At 33.9% G+C, this 18,251-nt stretch overlaps 1 protein-coding gene across 1 annotated transcript; it reads left to right on the top strand.

Moving 5' to 3' along the window:
• Nucleotides 1-1,667: 1,667 nt before the first annotated feature.
• Nucleotides 1,668-10,267, top strand: LOC143596705 (autophagy-related protein 18b-like). Its single transcript, XM_077075414.1, has 10 exons — nucleotides 1,668-1,759; nucleotides 3,654-3,727; nucleotides 3,813-3,922; nucleotides 4,499-4,590; nucleotides 4,679-4,791; nucleotides 5,756-5,875; nucleotides 6,809-6,954; nucleotides 7,865-7,978; nucleotides 8,072-8,137; nucleotides 10,112-10,267. The coding sequence occupies exons 2-10, from the start codon at nucleotides 3,680-3,682 to the stop codon at nucleotides 10,233-10,235; spliced, it is 933 nt and encodes a 310-aa protein (XP_076931529.1). The 5' UTR covers nucleotides 1,668-1,759; nucleotides 3,654-3,679; the 3' UTR covers nucleotides 10,236-10,267.
• The last annotated feature ends 7,984 nt before the right edge of the window (nucleotides 10,268-18,251 follow it).

Here is an 18,251-nt window from a genome sequence, read left to right as displayed (position 1 = left end):
ATTTGGGTAATGTAAATTAGAAATTGGAATTGATTACGAATTTGGAGTTTACGTCTAAATTGGAATTGATTATCGGTTTATAGTTTAAAAATTATTTATTCTAATATTAAGGAATTTGGAAGATGAGACGGTAAAATCTTATTAGCAATCTTTTTAAACGAAAATTCCAAGAAAACAATGATATCGGTCCAACACCAGGTTATATATATATATATATATATATATATATATATATGAAATAAGGTAAGAAAAAATTTCGGTTATTGTATAAAATACGGTAAGGAAAAATTTCGGTTCTTTTATGAAATACGGAAGTCAATTCCATTTGCATTGTATGAAATACTGTAAAAAGAAAAATTTTTGAGATTTTTGTCTAGATCCGTCACTGCCCCATGTTAATCTAGCAAATGGTTTTGTATGGGTGCTATTAAGCATATCCCCTTTACTCTAGTTTTACTAAACATACCCCCCTCCCTTCAAATATTTAAGAAATACAGTTCAAACCTCTTATTTTCCTTTTTATAATTTGTATCCCATACTATTTGTTGATCTTAATATCTTCCAGAAAGAATCCAATCCAATATATGATTGTGATAAAATTAATCACATATTAAATTACACACACACACACACATATATATATATATATTATATATATATATCTTTTACAAAATAAACCCGAAACCCTAAATCCGAAACTCAAAATCATGAAAAGAAAACGCAGCATTGTAAGAAAGTAATCCAAAGTCCTTAATTTGTGCTAATTTGTTAATTATATGATTTCGAGGGGTAATATGAAAGTTAGTTTTTCCGCCCCGGGGGTGTTGGGGGGGGTACATTTAGCGTGACCCTTTTATATTAAGATTGTATGATAAATATATTGTATGATAACTTTATATTAAAAATGTATGATAAGTATATTATTAAATTTAAATTGTATTTTTATTTATATAGTAAATAATTTATTGTAATCAATTATCTGTACAGTATATAAGTAGTGTACTTATATGTACACATGCACACACAAACACATACATAAACAATATATATGTATATTTATATAAATATAAATTAGCATATAAATTAAAAATGTTATAAATTAAATAATTAGTAATAAGCAAGCCAAGCCTAGCATGAAAGACAACTGACAAGCCGAGCTCAAGCTCTAGAATAAGAACTCGAATGAGCCAACCTCAAGCTCAAGCAGGCTCGATCTCGACTCATTTGCATCCATACATGGAATAATCGTACCCTAGTTATAATAAAATGATTAAATGTATCTTCAACACGATAAAACTTGTCTAAAGAATCCACGTGTTTGTCCCATTTGCTTATGAATTTTCTGATCAGGGTTCAGCGAATCAAACATAACAATTCTTCGACCCCCAGGTCTAAAGCTTCGTTTTTAGTCGGACCGGACGCCAATTTATTGTACGGTAATAGCGTTTTTGACTTTTCTTTTAAAAAAATTAAGATGTATAACTTACAAAAAAAGTAATGTTTTTGATCGATATGAGACTCCATTACTTAAACTGAAAGCTAAGTTTACAAATCAAATGGCAGCAAGTGGTTCAGCATCAAATCCAATACGCTGTGCGTCTTTCAATCAAGACAACAGGTGGTATTAATTATAATTATGACCATCAATTTAGGGTTTAATTTGCTAATTGTACGAACGAATGCAGCTGCTTTGTAATTGGAACGAAAGATGGCTTCAGAATCTTCAATTCGAGTACAGGAAGACTGTTATACGAACGCGGTATGTCATTATCATCTCATATCCAAATAATTAGGGTTTATGTTACCAGTTATGTGTATTAGATTGAAGTTGTAGAAGTAAACAAGCCGATGGCTTGGCTCGTTTTGACTTACGAGAGCTTGAGTTCGAGCTCTCATGTGTATGATTGAAGTTGAATAAGTGAATTATAATGAATTATGGAGTTTATTATAGTTTGATCTTATATATTATAAGATGTTTTGGATTAGTAAAGGTTAAACCCTAGGTATTGTATAAATGTAGGGTGGGGGGTGCAAACGAGCCGAGCTACTCGAGATCGGCTCGTGAAACAGCTCGATCGAGTCGAGCTTAAACAGGTTTGAGCTCGACCCTATAAAAAAGCTCGTTTAATAAACGAGCCCAAGCTCAAGCTTCACTTATCGAGCTCGAGCTGGCACGAGAGCCTAAATAGCCTGTCATTTATATAATAATAATAATAATAATAATAATAATAATAATAATAATAATAATAATAATAATAATAATTAGCTAATATATATATAATGTTATGAAAAATAAGTAAATAATATATATTAAGTTATATATAAATTATAAGTATGAAAATAATTATAAATATATAAAAAATAATTAATAAATAGTAAACAAGCCAAGCTCGGGTTTTAGAAATAGAGATTGAAACGAGCCGTGCTTGAGCTCAGCTCGGCTCGTTTGCACCACTATATAAATGTTTCATTCTGTCTCTATATATACTAATTTACCTCTTCCTTTGAGTGGGGGAAAGCCGAGTCGGCTCGTTTTGACTTACAAGAGCTTATTAGTTATTAATTAATTTATATATATCTTAATCAGTTGAGAAAAACCTTAAACGAGCCTAAGCTCGGCTCAAGCTTGTGTAGCACCTTAAACCAGCTAAATCTTGGCTCAAGCGTGGGTATGCAGTGTAAAATTAATACATAGAAGTCCAAAAGAGGTAAAACTTAAAAACAAACAAGGATCGAGCGAGCTCGGGCACGATAACTAAAGGAGCTTTATTGAGGCTCGGCCGCTCAGGCTTGTCTCGCACTCGAAAAAATTTCGGCTCATTTCGAGTTTCTTATTGTTCTGATCACGAGTAGCTCGTGAGCAGCTCGGCTTTTTTGCACCCCTACCTTTGAGAACACACAAAAATATAGTTGTTTTGATTAAAAGTTTGTATAACATGACAAACACATCATTTGATAGAGAGAATTTTGGTCCGTGAGTTGTTTTGCAAATTGCAAGCTTGGGCTCAACTCGATATTCTATTAGTGAAATTATGTTAATTGCATATTTTGTATTTTGTTTGTTTTATTAATTTATATCGCCCATCGGCTCAATATAGGCTTCTCTAGGGTTTGCTCTCTGTATATATAAAGGGTTCCCCTCCTTTATAACGCGTTCGGATTTTTTATCCATTCTCGTTTCATATATACATCTTTAATTTTTTTTTAATATTTTAATATAGCTTTTATATATAACATAATACAATTTATTTAGTTATTTACATCATAATGTTATATATAAAATAAATTGCTGTATGAATATATATTTAATTTATTAAAAATCTATATAAATAATAGGCTTGTTTAAGCTCACGAGCCAGCTCGAGGTTGATAGGTGAAGCTCAGGCTCGGACTAGTTTATTATTCAAGCTTTTTTGGCCTTGGACTCGTTTATTATTCAAGCTTTTTTGGCCTTGGACTCGTTTATTATTCAAGCTTTTTTGGGATCGAGCTCTTTTAAGCTCGATTGTTTGCAAGTGGCTTGGATCGTTTACACCCCTACTCCCCTAGTGTGCACACTCCAATTGGTTTTAAGTTATATACATGAATATACTGTTGAGATATATTGATCTGAATCAGTTTTAAGATGACTCGGTATTATTATTATTCCTCAGTTATTGGAGCATTTGTTATTGTTGAAATGCTTTACACCTCTAATCTTCTTGCCATTGTTGGAGCTGGTGAACAGGTAGTTCAGATATGTTATTAATTCAGTTATTGTAACACAACATAACCTATGTATTTTAATCATAATCTTTCCTTAATTATAACAGGCGTCTTTATCTCCAAGGCGTTTATGCTTGTTCAATACTGAAACCGGAACTGCTTTGCATGAACTAAATTTTTTAACTTCAGTTCTTGCTGTTTGTTTAAATAAAAAAAGGTAAACTGTTACGATTTGTTCCGTATTTATATGTATATATCAGAGTTTCACTTAATAATTTGTAAATTTAAATACAGCTAATTTGGTTTGGTATAATTTCATATATTGTTCTACAAACTTGGTATATTATCATATTTACCCAACAAAATATCATAATATCGAGCATACGTATTTTCAAATTTATGACATTTATACCCTTCCCTTAAAATTTGCATTGATATGAGACTTTGAAGTGTAAGGAGAAATAGAAGGGTATAATGGTCATATTTACCCAACAAAAGAACTCACAGTATTAAACATACCCTTTTCAAATTTGCGACATTTATGCCGTATGCTTACATATGACATGAGACTTTGGAGTGTAAGGAAAATAGAAGGGTATAATGGTCATATTTTGAATTGTGTTTGATGACACGGGTAATATGAGATTAAGTATTTTGAATGGTATATTTGATATTATAATATTTTGTTACTTACTATCAAACGAATCCATTTTCAAATCTGTGATATATGTACCCTTTTTGGAATGTTAAGGTGAAATAGAAGGGTATAATAGTCATATTATTTTGCATGCAGGCTGATAGTGGTTTTGCAAGGACAAACGTTCATATATGACATAAACAGTCTTGCTATTTTAGACACAATAGACACAGTGCCAAATTTGAAAGGTGATTCTTTTTTTCTTAAATTTATAATACATACTTTATATTGATATAATGCTATGATTATGTATTTATATTTTTAGTTCTTTTTTAGGACTTTGTGCATTTTCTCCAAGTTTGGATGGTTGTTATTTAGCACTTCCAGCAAGCACCACAAAAGGGTCTGTGTTAGTTTACAATGTTATGGATCTCCATTCACACTGTGAGGTTAATTATTATTATTATTATTATTATTATTATTATTATTATTTCATGGAATGATGAAAATTTGCATAACTTCAGTTCATAGAACCATCCATTTTGTCCGAAAATTAGTTAATATTTTGCCGAAAGTAAAGCTAGGAAACCAATTTTGTCCGAAAATTAGTTAATATTTTTTTTCACGAAAACAAATTTTTTTTGTCACCGTCATCGAACGTCTGGTCTGGATGAAACCAAAAAAACCGATCCGAAACCAAAAAACCAAGCCCAAACGAAACGACTGTTTGGTTTTATCTTTTCGTAAAAATCAAACTTTCGCTTCGGTTTCGGTTTTGTGTGTAACGAAAACAAAAAAGACCGATCGAAAGCCGAAATAACCAAAATTAAATAACCGAACTCAAACAAAAACCAACGGTTTGGTTTTATGTTTTCATAAAAGCAAAACTTTCTGTTCAGTTTCGGTTTTGCATGTAATTAAAACCAAAAAGACCGATAATGGAACTCAGACAAAAACCGACGGTTTGGTTTTATGTTTTCATAAAAAAATCACATGCAAAACCGAACCAAACCAAATCTATGTGTTTTCATTTTGTGTTTTAAATTTTACGTAACTTACAAGAATTTAATAAGTAGTGTAACCTAGATTTTTAGCCCAATTGTATAATAATCAATTATTTACAAAAAGATTTAGACCAAAGTTCTAATTTTAGGCCAAAACTTTCTTTTTGGCCTAAATTTTCAAGCCCAAATGGAAAAACCGAAAAAACTGAAAATGAACACTTTTCGAAAACTAAAAACAAAAAAAACAAAATTTTGGTTTTTGGTTCAGTTTTATTATAAATCTTGAAGAAAAACTGAATTGGCAAGTGTGAAATTTGATGAAAATTTGTTCTAAAAATTTAGGATGTGAGTTTAACAATTATTTACTATTTAATTAACTGTGGTGATTAATGTGTTAAGTAAAATACAGATTGACGCACATCGGTCACCATTGGCTGCAGTAGTATTTTCTTCAAATGGGATGTACATTGCTACCGCATCCGAACACGGGACTATAGTTAGGGTTCATTCTGTTTCAGATGCAACCAAGGTCAGACATTATCCAAACACTGATGCACACACACACACACACACATATATATATGTATGTATAGATGGTAATTTCATTTTGCCCATTTTAAACACTTAAATAAAAGATATAACTAAGAGTTAAGAAGGGACAGGACTGTGTCTTTGACGGGTCAAATGGATCGAGAGTCACCAAAATCATTTTTGATCTAAGATTCTAATTACTTTTGTAATAATATTGTGTTTTTTCGATAAAGATAATTAACGAATTAATTATAATTAGTTTTACTTCTAGACAAAAGAGTGTTTGCAGTTTTACATAACACTTAGGGCTGCTAAATGGGTCGGGTTGGCGGGTCGAACCCGACACGAACCTAAAACTTTTATACAAACCCGAACAACATGGACACCTATATTCGTGTGCTAACATGAACACAACCCGTTTAACATTAAAAAGAATTTACTTTTTTTTTGTCATATTAATGCTACAAAATTCTAGATTTACATATTAGTTTTATTTTTGTAAAGCAATTATATTTAAAATACATCAATTTATTTTTAGACTTTAAAACATGGGGATAAAATCACTCGAAGCAGATTAAGTTATTGCATAACTACATTTTAGAAAAAATAAAATAAAATAAATGGGTTAAATTGGTCAACCCACGCAACAGTCACAACCCGTTTGGCTAAACTTTTAATGTGTTTTGACATGAAACTGATCCGGACGTGTTTAGACTAAACCCAAACCCATGAATTACATGTTTGGTTCGTATCGTGTCAGAAATTCACACTTTTAACAACACGGCCCGTTTCAACCCTTACAACAATAATGAACCGTGTGTTAATGATTCATGAACATGTTTTGACCGTTACGCATATCACTCATCTTTGTAATTTTGATTTCCCATAATCTTTAATAACTGTTTTTCTCATTTTTTTTTATCGTATTCAGTCTTATAGTTTCCGAAGGGGAACATACCCATCAATTATATTTTCTTTATCATTTGGGCCATCTAATGGGCTTCCCGATATACTTCTCGCCACAAGCTCTTCGGGCTCGGTTCACGCGTTCTTTCTTGGGTTGGCCATAGATCAAAGGTGAGAAAACGGGTGGAAATTGGTTTTCAGAAGAGGGGGGGGGGGTCTACTGTCAAGTCGGGTAACAGAACAAAACCGATTATTTTAATGTGGGTGGCAAACGGACCAGGTCAAGTTTTGGCCGGCCCGCCAACATATTTATATCCAGTTTTTTGGGTTATTAGTAATTTATGTGATATGTCTTTTAACATATTTATGTTATTACTAGGATGATTTTCTTTTATTGTGAACTTATTGTTTTTTTTGGTACATATTTTTATCCAATTGATGGGCCATGAATAGGCCTGTAAACTAACCGAACGTTTAGTAAGCCGTTTGGCAGGAAATTCATTTATATCCGTTTGTTTACTAAACGAACAAACATGAACAAAATTTTTTGTTTACTTAGTTTTATGAACGAACATGAACATGAACATGCACATGCACATGCACATGCACATGCACACATGTTTTGTTTATTCATTAATGTTTGTGAACTTTCGTGCATTTAAATACATTTCGTTCACATTCATTTATCTTTGTTAGTTTAGTTGTTTAAGTCTGTTCGTTAACATATCCAATTATCCATTAAATAGTTTTACATTCAATTATGTTCATTCATCCATTTCACTCATGTCCGTTCGTTTATACCATTCACAAACATGACCTAACAGGCTAACACAAACACGTTCAATTTCTTAACGAATGAACACAGACGAGAAAACCCCATTTGTTTAATTGTTTATCTTCGATCGTTTGTTCGGTTAAAGATAAACGAACGAACACAAATTTGCTCCGTGGGTGTTCGTTTGGTTTGTCTATAGGCCTAGCTATACGTGGTTTATCATTTATGTGCTATGACTTCCAAATTAATGTTATAACTAAGATAATTTATTATTCTGAATTAATTTTATTTGGTTATGTTTACCAGAAGTAAAAGGTCAACTACTTTTCTTGGGTCAATCATTCCCGATACAGTTGGCGATGCACTCGATGCAACGCATCATCATGTTCTCCATAACGCTGTTGCACCCGGAGTAAAAAGGTAACATAAATAATATTCAATTTTTAAACCTCTTGTGAAGTAGATTTTATGGGGTCCCGTTTTAGAGTTGATGCTTTTGTGATTTTGTGACAGTTATGTGGTGATTCGCAAGGTTGACCGGGCTTTTGACACATCAGCATCTGAATCCACGCCTTGCAGGTAACTTGAATTTACAAAAGTTATAAAGCTTCTCATTTTCTTTATATAGTTATTTATTATGAAGTGGCAATGTCGGGCCGTTTACTTAAAAGCGGGTCGTTATTTGAACCGGTTGAAAGTCGGCTACATATTTACTGAACCGGTCGTTGTGTAACCGATAAATTGCATAAATAGTCCCTGCGGTTTGACCATTTTCCAAGTTTGGTCCTTAAGTTTTAAAATTTGCAAACTTAGTCCAAAAATTTTTGAGAGGTTTGCACATTTAGTCCCCACCGCTAGTTCTAGTTAGTTTTTAATGGAAAACTGAGGGTGTATTTATCATTTTACATTTTTATTTATTTATTTGTTTAAAACAAAAGTTTTGAAGACTGGGATTGTAAAATGACAAATATACTCCCACTTTTCTGTTAGAAGCTAAATGTAAGTAACGGTGGGAACTAAACGTGCAACCCTCTCACTAATGTTTTGACTAATTTTGCAATTTATAAATTTGGGGACCAAACTTGAAAAATGCCCTAAAACTATAGGGACGATTTGTGTTATTTTCTCTAAATTATATTTTCTAAAAGACAGGATTACAAATTTATCCTTTAAAAATAGCTGATTTATGGATCAGGTCATTTAAAAAGTCCACTTTCATCGTTGTCCTTTAAAAGACAAATTACCATCGGTTTTAGTCCTTTACACTAATGGTCATCCATTTCATAAGTTAAGTGGTAGCATATGCTAGTCATGTGATGGGCAAATAGGTAATTTCAACCCCTTCAATTTTAAAATTTAAAAAGATTAAAATAAATAAATAAATAAATAGGTGGACCCCATTATCTCCACCACCCCCAACCTAACCAGTCACCACCTGGATGATCAGTTCTGCCGGCGATTTACCCCAACATCTTTGGCGACCACTGCCGGAACTCACCAACTGTCCACCCCTTTCCAGTTAGCCTATTACACCACCAACATCACCATACACTACCTCTGTCCACCGCAATGAACACCGCCGCCGCCTGCGATCACCATCATCTATGTAACTATGCCCCTATGCAGATCTGATTCTAAATATGAGCGACGGGGATACCACCAATTTCGTCATCTATGTTGTGGCTAACTTGGGAAATCACCGTCTTCGTCTACCGCTACTTTATTCAGGCGGCTAGGCCATAAAATTGAAGCCTTAATCAGGTCTAATCAGGAATTATGGATAATCTGTACCTAATGCAAAAAGGGTCTTCATTTGTAAATTCATAGCAGTCGGTGTTTGTGGCGAAGCCGATGGTTTGAAGTAGTGTTTTCTGGCGATTAATCCCAAATCTCAAAATCCCACTTATAAAATCTGACCAAATCGCACAATTCTTTAATTAATCTGACCAAAATCCCGATAGTTTGAAGCTATGTTTTCCGGCGGACTTGCAATAGTGACAAGAATGATGGTCAAGGATGGGTCATGGGTGTCGTACCAGGTTTTTGGGGTGTTGATATGCTGTGCTTCAAGGGAAAGAGGTAGAGGTGAGGTGGGACCACACAACCTTTTTAATTATTATTTTTTTCATAAATAAACGAGTATGAGTAAAAAGACAATTATGCCCTTGACTTAACTGAAAATCTTAACGTTTGTTAGTGTAAAGGATTCAAAGTGAGACACTTCGCCATTTTAAGGGCAAAAAGTGAAAGTAAACTTTTTAAAGGACCCGATCCATAAATTGGTTATGTTTAAAGGACAATTCGTAATTCTGTCTTTCTAAAATTTTGAAAAAATGTGTTTTGAGTCAACCCAGCTTGACTTGTTTTGAGTCAGCCTGAAAGTTATAGGTGCCAATTCCAGCTCTTTTAGGTTCGGGTTGCATTATTTATAATCTCTATTGAGCCAAATCGACCATAATATATCTTCAATACATAAAACCCATTTATTAAAAACATAATATAAGTTTTTAATCATATTTAACACGTTTGTTATTTTACTTTCTTTGCTTTTAGAGCCACAATATCGATAATCACATACAACGGGTATTCCTTGGAATACGTGCTTAATATCAAGCATCAGAATGAGTCTTCATGGACGTTGGATCGAGAATTTAATCTTTTAACCGCGATTTTATAAAGTGGGCCCAACTCATCGTGACCAGGCCTTGGGTTGGCTGTATGTATGTTTGAAGGTTTAATGATTATGAAATCAAGAGCAATCATGTTGTATTAGGAGTTGTACATCATCTTATGGTGGTTGTACATTGCTTTAGGTTTTGGAAAAAGCATGTTGTTTATATGCCTAAGGTTAAAGATGTGATTTGTTACATGAAAATTATTGTAAATAATTTTCTTTTTGGGTGTTTGTGGATAACCTATCAAAAGGTCAACTCACTTTGGCTTGTTTAATAAGCAAGCCCGAGTTTGTACTTCACTTATTGAGTTTAAGTTGGCTTATTAACCTAAATTAGTCTATTATTTACATGGGTTTTTGTTTTTATAATTATATTTATGCTCATGAATAATTATTAAGCGAGTAAACGGATAGGGCTGGAGCTTGAAAAATTACTATCAATCCGAGCTTGGTTTTTAGAAATAAAGCTTAAAACGAGTTGGGTTTAAGATCCCTTAACAAGCTTTTTTAAATTAAACAAGTCAAGCTTGACTAGGCTTAGCTTAGCTGGGCTTGCTTACACGACATTTTTGAAATGGTATAGTATGACTTTTGGGTCGAATGAACTATTCCTCACGTTGATATCAACTAGGATCTCATATTTGAAAGATCAAATGGACAGACACATTAGAATATTAACGTATATGACGTTACAAAGAAATGTTGATCTAAAATATATTACAAAATATGATTTGAATCCCAAACTGATTGAAGTAAAAATTGTTTACCTTAAAAATTGTATGACGAAAGTAATCAAAACTAACATATCTATAATGGCGGCGGATTTTCATGCCCTGACTTTGAATGGTGTCCCAATACTCTGGCTACACCAATAGGACGCAGAGCCGGTCCAACCTTTTGGGAGGCCTAAAGCTAAATAAAAAATTGTGGCCTCTTTTTTAGTTAGTTTCGTTGTTTCCTTGCTTGCAAAAGATTGTTATTTTTGGTACCCTATAAACTTTTGTGTGTAGATAGAAAAAAATATTTGGATCCTTAACCATTTAAAATTGCTAATAGATTGCAAAATTATCAATTACGATCTATCATAACTTATAATAACAGTTTTCATATGCAAGTATAATAGTTTGAAAATCGAAGTTATTATATCGGCGATATGTTTATATATATATATATATATATATATATATATATATATATATATATATATATATATATATATATATATATATATATATATATATATATATATATATATATATATAAGAAAACAAAGGCTAAGGCTTATCTATGGTATGATATAGCTACAAATGTGCATTTATAATTAAGGTGAAAACAAACTCCTGAAATAGAAACGATGATTATGCATATTGATTGTCAACGAATATATTCAAGTACTTGAAATATAATTTGAATTTATTCTTATCCGTTGATAGTCACATCCCAAATATAAAGAGCATATAATTTTCTATGAACGTACATTGTTATTATTTCATCTGTATGGGCCAAACATATTTGCTAATTCACAGCCCAAAATTAAACTCTATTTCATCTGCATGGGCCAAACATATGTGCTAATTCACAGCCCAAATTAACACTAGTTGATTATTTTTTAAAAATTTGGGGCCTTAGAAAACTGGGGGCCCAAAGCTCTTGCTTGGGTTGCGTACACTGTTGGGCCGGTATTGATAGGACGGCAGCATATCCAGGGGCGAAGCTATGAAGGAACCGGGGGTGGCCCCGGTCACTGCCATTTTCTTTGTTAATAAGGTAAATTTCGTGATTTTTCCTGAAAATTTTTATAGGTAGTAAGCGCGGTCACTACCAATTTATTTTTCCAAAAAGCTACCGGTCACTACCAAATTTTTTTTAAATATAATATCCTATCGTTTGATTTTTTTATATAACCTCACGGTTTTTATAAACAAAAGTTATAAAAATTGTAAAAAATTTAGTTTTTAATAGAATTTAAATTTGGAAGGGCTTGTTGTAAATTGTTACGTAACATAACTTAAAAAAAATGAAACGGGAATTTTTAAAAAACAATCGCCCTGCTACTTGGCTGCTTCCCTTCTGCCTGCCTTCTGCCTTCTAAGTTCGCCATCGGCCCACCGCCCCACCGCTGTCCGCCGCTCATCCACCTCCGCCGCTCGTGGTTCGTCCATGGTCCCCGGTCCACCGCAAGGTAATAGTTTATTTGCTCTACCTTTGTGTTGTTAAACGTAGTTCAAGGATTATAAAATTAGGGTTTGCAATTGTGAATTGGGGATTTGAGAAAATTAGTCAATTAAGCTTGTAATTAGTATTACATGGTGAAATTTTACTCTAACTTAACCTATTGAATCTTCTTAATCAGGTAAATCATGAAAAAGCAAGATACAATTTTTTCATTTTTCAAAAAAAAAAAAGGATGATGAACAAACGATTAAATGTCATAGAGCTTCAACTAGTGAGCCGGTTAATTTTAAAGGTTGCTGAGCTGCTTTGTAATTCTTATTCTAAGGTACTCACCCCTCCTCTCGGCTCTCGTATTATTATGAATATTTTAGGTTTAGTTTTTTTAATTGTAAAAATAATCGTTTTTAAACGAATGAAAAAAAATAGATATATAGATGTCATATTGCTTGATCCGACCCGAACCGAACCATCGACCCGAACCAAACCACCGACATGACCTGAGCCACCGACCCGAGCCGAACCACCGACATGACCTGAACCACCGACACGAACCGAATCGTCAACCCAAAAATTTTTGGGTCCGTGACTTCGGTCACCGCCGTGCCGAAGACCAAGCTTCGCCGCCACTGAGCATGTCATTTTATGTTGAACTTTATGTCATTCACAAAGTGTCTAAAATGATTTTGGTTTCTTCACAATTTTAGCATTTGTTCACAAAACAGTAAAGGTGACAACATGAGCGGATCAAAACATCTCATTTTTTTTTTCAGGTTGGGTTGATCCTAAGTACCTTTTTTTTATCAAACTTATTTTATTATTATTTTAAACAATTAGTGTGTCGAATATGATTATAAAATCTTAATATTTAGGGACGACAATGGGACGAGCTTTGGTGGTTATTGGTAATTTCAGTCTCTTGCCCAATCATAAACTCGTGTCTCATACTCGGCCAAATGCATTGGGTATTATTATTTCATTTCAAGATTGATTTTCGTTGAAGAGTTCTCTCTGTCCCTCCGTCCCCCAATTAGCTAGTTGTCCCGTCCGTCGTCCAATCTCTCACTTCGTTTCTGATGGTCCATTAGTAGTCCCTACTGAGCAATCTAGCTGCAATCGAGCTAGCATTGAAATGGAAAGAGTAGAGTGAAAGTAGGACGAGGTCTGCCCTTACACTTCCTGTTAGTAGGAGTGGATTAGTTAGAGTCGGTCCGTTCTCTTGTTTCAGAAGCTAGGGATAAGCCTTCCTCCATCCTATTCAATAGCCTATCGAGCCAAGCCAAATCTGCAGCCAGTGACGATAACTAAGTAGTTAGTAGAATTAGTATACTCATTGGGTACTTGGTATACTGTTTGTTAAAAGTTACCTGCTGAGATTTCTAAATACGTTAATTAATAATTACTATTTTACCTTATATAATTTTATTACTCAAGGCAATTAGATATAAAAACTAAATACCAGTGAATTACTAGATTATTTATTATCGAAAGACGAAGGAAAAATAATATAAAAGAACGTTCCGAATAACACCATGAAATGATAGGAAACCATCGATAAGCATCAAAACCGCAGGGCGGAAGATGACAGCATTCATGCGCACGAGTGATGATCAATTACGAATATCTTAATCTTTACTCGACTCACTTGTGAGTAAAACATAATTTGAGATACTAATCTTTAACAATTCAAGTGAAAAATAGTCTAATTTGTTAAAAGTCTCATGGCTAGTGAAATATTTCTTATCAAAGTCATACAAATTAAACAAATTGTGATAATTTTTTTGATATCTTATTATTTTCTAACCAACTTTTATCAAGGATTACAAACTAAAACAAAATAAAATATAATGTATATAAACATCCATCAACACGGATATGAGCACTGGCATAACGAAATGCCTGTTCCAACGCTAACACAAATCCCTACTCCGTTATCCTTTTTTTGTCCACAATTGTCGGCACAACATGTCGTATAACATCTGAATGAACAAGGCCCCAGTGACATATTGCACATTTTAGTTCTAGATGGATGCACCCGGTCTTCGATGGCAGATTCTTCCATTGCAGTCGCCACCGTTACTGTAGAATTATGTTGAATGGAAAACAAAAACATGAGTTTGATGTTTACGTGCATGTAAAATAAAATTTCAATATTTTAAATCGTACCTGAGATGCTTAGAAGAACGAAGATGACGTAAAAGGTGACTTTTGACATAGCTAAGAACTAAAATGATGAGTAGAAAAATATATTTGATTTGATAATTGCAAATATACTTAGAAAATGTTATATACACATACATAGAGGTATTAATGAATTTAATATGGTTTAAATGTATGAAGTAATTGCATTTTTATGGTCACGACATTTGATATGATATTATGCCCTGTTTGGTTGGATGGAATTCAAGGGATTTCAATGGAATTGGAATTTAAATTTCATCCCTTAGTGTGTTTGGTTGGTTAACAAAAGGATTTGGAATTGAAATTCATTCAAACCAAATCACACAAATGAAGGAATTCAGATTCCTTCACTACTTTGAAGGATTTCATGGGATTGTGTGTGAATACCATAAATAACCCTCGACCTCTACCAACAAATCCAAACCGTTCGCCGCACTAATCAGCACTACCACCCACTGCCAACCAACACAGGTCTCCCGCCACCGCCGTTGTCGCAGCCCCTCCCGCCACCGCCGATGGCAAACGCCCGTTGTAGACATCACTGACAATTTCTCCTGCCACCACCACCAACAACAACAAAATTCCGGCCACCTCCACCAACATAATTCCGGTGACGGATCTGCCACATGATTTCAGATCTATCACGTTTTTCAAATCAAATATTCATGCAACAACCGATTATGAGAAGAGAGAAAAGAAAGAGATAGGTTGAAGTGAGAGAGGGGTAGATGTTGTGACCGCCGGAGGTGGTTGTTGTCGGAGACGGTGGTTGGGCTTGAGAGATGAAGAAGAGTGTTGGTTACTTGAGAATATAACTCAGGCCCTTTCTTCACTCATATATTAATTTGGGGGCAAATGTGTCTTTTTGAGCTATTTTATAATTTCAATTCCATTAAAAAAGTTATAACCAAACACATCAAGGATTTGCAAAGGGATTTTAAACTCCAATTCAAATTCCAATTCCAATTCAAATTCAAATTCCAATTCCAATTCCAAAACAATCCATGAACCAAACGCCCCCTTAATGTATTAAGTAAATACTCTCGTAACTGAATTGTTATTTGAATTCTACCTTTAGTAATTATTTTATAATTATAAAACAGGCAAATTAAATTAATTATTCTTTCTGGTGTCTCTCTTTAAATTGTTAGGGAATGACAACTAATCCCTCACTTGTGGCCTAGTGATAGGAGACTCGGGTTCTCTAGTGGAGACTCAAGTTTGAATCCCACTTGTGTCACATTTGGGTGGATATTGGCAATGATAGATTTGAGCTGGCCTTGTGCAAAGGTTATCAGTTCGAATCCTGAGCTGTTACACCCCAACCTAAGGCGGAAATGCCGGGGCGTGACCCGATTGCTCACAGCTCGAAGATACTATCATGAATATAAATGACAATATCTAATTAATTATTTTATTTCAAAGAATACAAACAATATCCAAATACAACAAAGCAATTCAAGTAAATAAATATAGTAAGTTTAAATCCATGTTTGTCTTCGTTAAAACCCTAAGGTCTTTCTAAATGTCCATACTTCAACTTCAAACAATCTGCATATGCGTAGAAAACAGAGTTTGTCAACATAAAGTTGAGTGAGAATATTACCAGTCTTGCATGTCAATATAAATAAGCATAACGTGATGAATGAAGTAAATGTAATCAAACCATAAACAAGTATGTAGACCGTTGCCAAGCGAATCGGGCGTAAGTCAATAGCATGAGCACCTAATACATGGGAATACGTTGGACCTCTCGGAATATACGAATGAATGAATATTAACACAAGTAAGCATGTAACACGTATATTTGATTAAGTCACCCACAATTACACGTATGCATTTGTTTGATATATATATATATATAGTAAGAAATATGAATATGTACGCATATGTCCTCAAAACGTCTAGAAAAGTTGATAAAATAGGGGAATGATAAACTCACCTTAGATTAACGACAAACGAATATAAATATGAATAAGCGAGCTAACGAATAAACGACGAACTCGTTACAGCTAGAATCAATCCAAACGGGTGTTTAGAATTCAAGTTATGTTTGTTTTAAGATTTAAGCGAGCTGGTACTGACCAGAATCCGAACAGCGAGTCGGCAGTCGGGTTTTGGTCAGTAGCCTTAAAATTTCGTTATGAGAATAAAAGTCTTCTGGACTGAACATTGAATCCGACCAGAAGTATGAGAAAACGGATAGTCAAAGTTATTGACTATTTTGCACTTAAACGGGTTTGACTCTAATTGACTCGTCAATACTCCTCAATCTCAGAAATTGATTGAGTCTTATCGACAAGTGAGTATTAATGAACACTTGATCAGTTAACAACTTACTCGGGTTATGCTTAGATTAATGGGAAATCAAGGTCAAAGATGATATAACCGGTAAAGTCAAACTGCAGCTAACGATTCTTCCCTTAAACGAGCAATAAAAAGCAAGAAACGTCGGTTAAGGGTATGTGATGGCTGGGAATGCTTAGATGCAGTAACCTTTAGGGTTTGGAATTATGATGTGTTTATATAAGGGTTAAACCAACTTGTTAGACAAGAAACATGTCGATTTTGGTAACCGAATCAAACAATTAAAGATGAAATCGGGTCTTTAAATCATCGATATATTAACCAAATTACTGAATATGAACCTAGACATTATTACACACTAAATACAATAACTTGTGGCTTAATTTTCGTGATTTAGTGTTGATTTAGGAAAGATTTAGCATTAAACGAAGATTTAAAACGAAAATGGCTTATCTAGTGACATCTTCACGCTGCGCTAAGGTGCAAGGCTGACATCTTCGCGCCGCGTGAAGGTGCAGCTTCACCAGACTTTCAACTTTTGACAGTTTTAGTCCATGTAGTTACAAAAACACATTTTTAAGCCGTTTTAAGTGATTTTATAAGTTTCTAAGGGCTATTTGGCACAAATGAAAGTTAAGGAATTATAAACTAAGATAAAAATAATTATTTTAATAATAATTGCATAACTTTATTAATGAAAAAGATTCGAATAAGGTTCGTAACCCGATAAACGAATACAAATATGAGTACGGAAAAACCTAAAATGTTTCATGAGCCCATCCGGTTTTCGTCCCACCGTGTGTTACGCTAGAGAGTTCTACTCTTGTGGTGGCACAACGACTGTCAAGTGGCAGTCGGCGGTATGGTTTCCTGAGGGAACGCCCAAGCCAAACTCCGAAGCCAGCGTGGGCTCGGTTAAGATAACATAGTCTGGCCAGAGTGGGGCATCGGGGCTCTTCAAATTTGAAGAGTGCGGTAGCCTAAATACAAGAAAGTCACCATTCTAAAAAAAGTAAAAAAAATAATCAATTAACTCTTTTTTAACAACCAATAAAAATTCTATTAACCATCTAACGATATAGCAAGTTACTAACTAACCCCGGCAAATATAATCGTTTGATTGGTATGGCACATATAAGGGAAAATTCCCCAAATAGGTATTTTATGAAAACAAAATTCTAGTTTTAGGTATAATTTTCAAAGAATTCTAAATATAGATATTATAAACTAGTCATGACGAGTAGATTATTTAGTACACATGTAGTTTGCAGATCCAATCAAAATATGTCATGTGGCCATAAACTAACCGTGACGAGTAAGTTCACTAACCATCTAGTCGTCACGACTAAAGTAGTTGCA

Source organism: Bidens hawaiensis, unplaced genomic scaffold, assembly GCF_021521415.1.
Source record: "Bidens hawaiensis isolate Kalapana, Puna unplaced genomic scaffold, B.hawaiensis_p1.1 tig00046867_1, whole genome shotgun sequence".
Classification (NCBI taxonomy): Eukaryota; Viridiplantae; Streptophyta; class Magnoliopsida; order Asterales; family Asteraceae; genus Bidens; species Bidens hawaiensis.
This window is presented reverse-complemented; position numbering and strand designations above follow the sequence as displayed.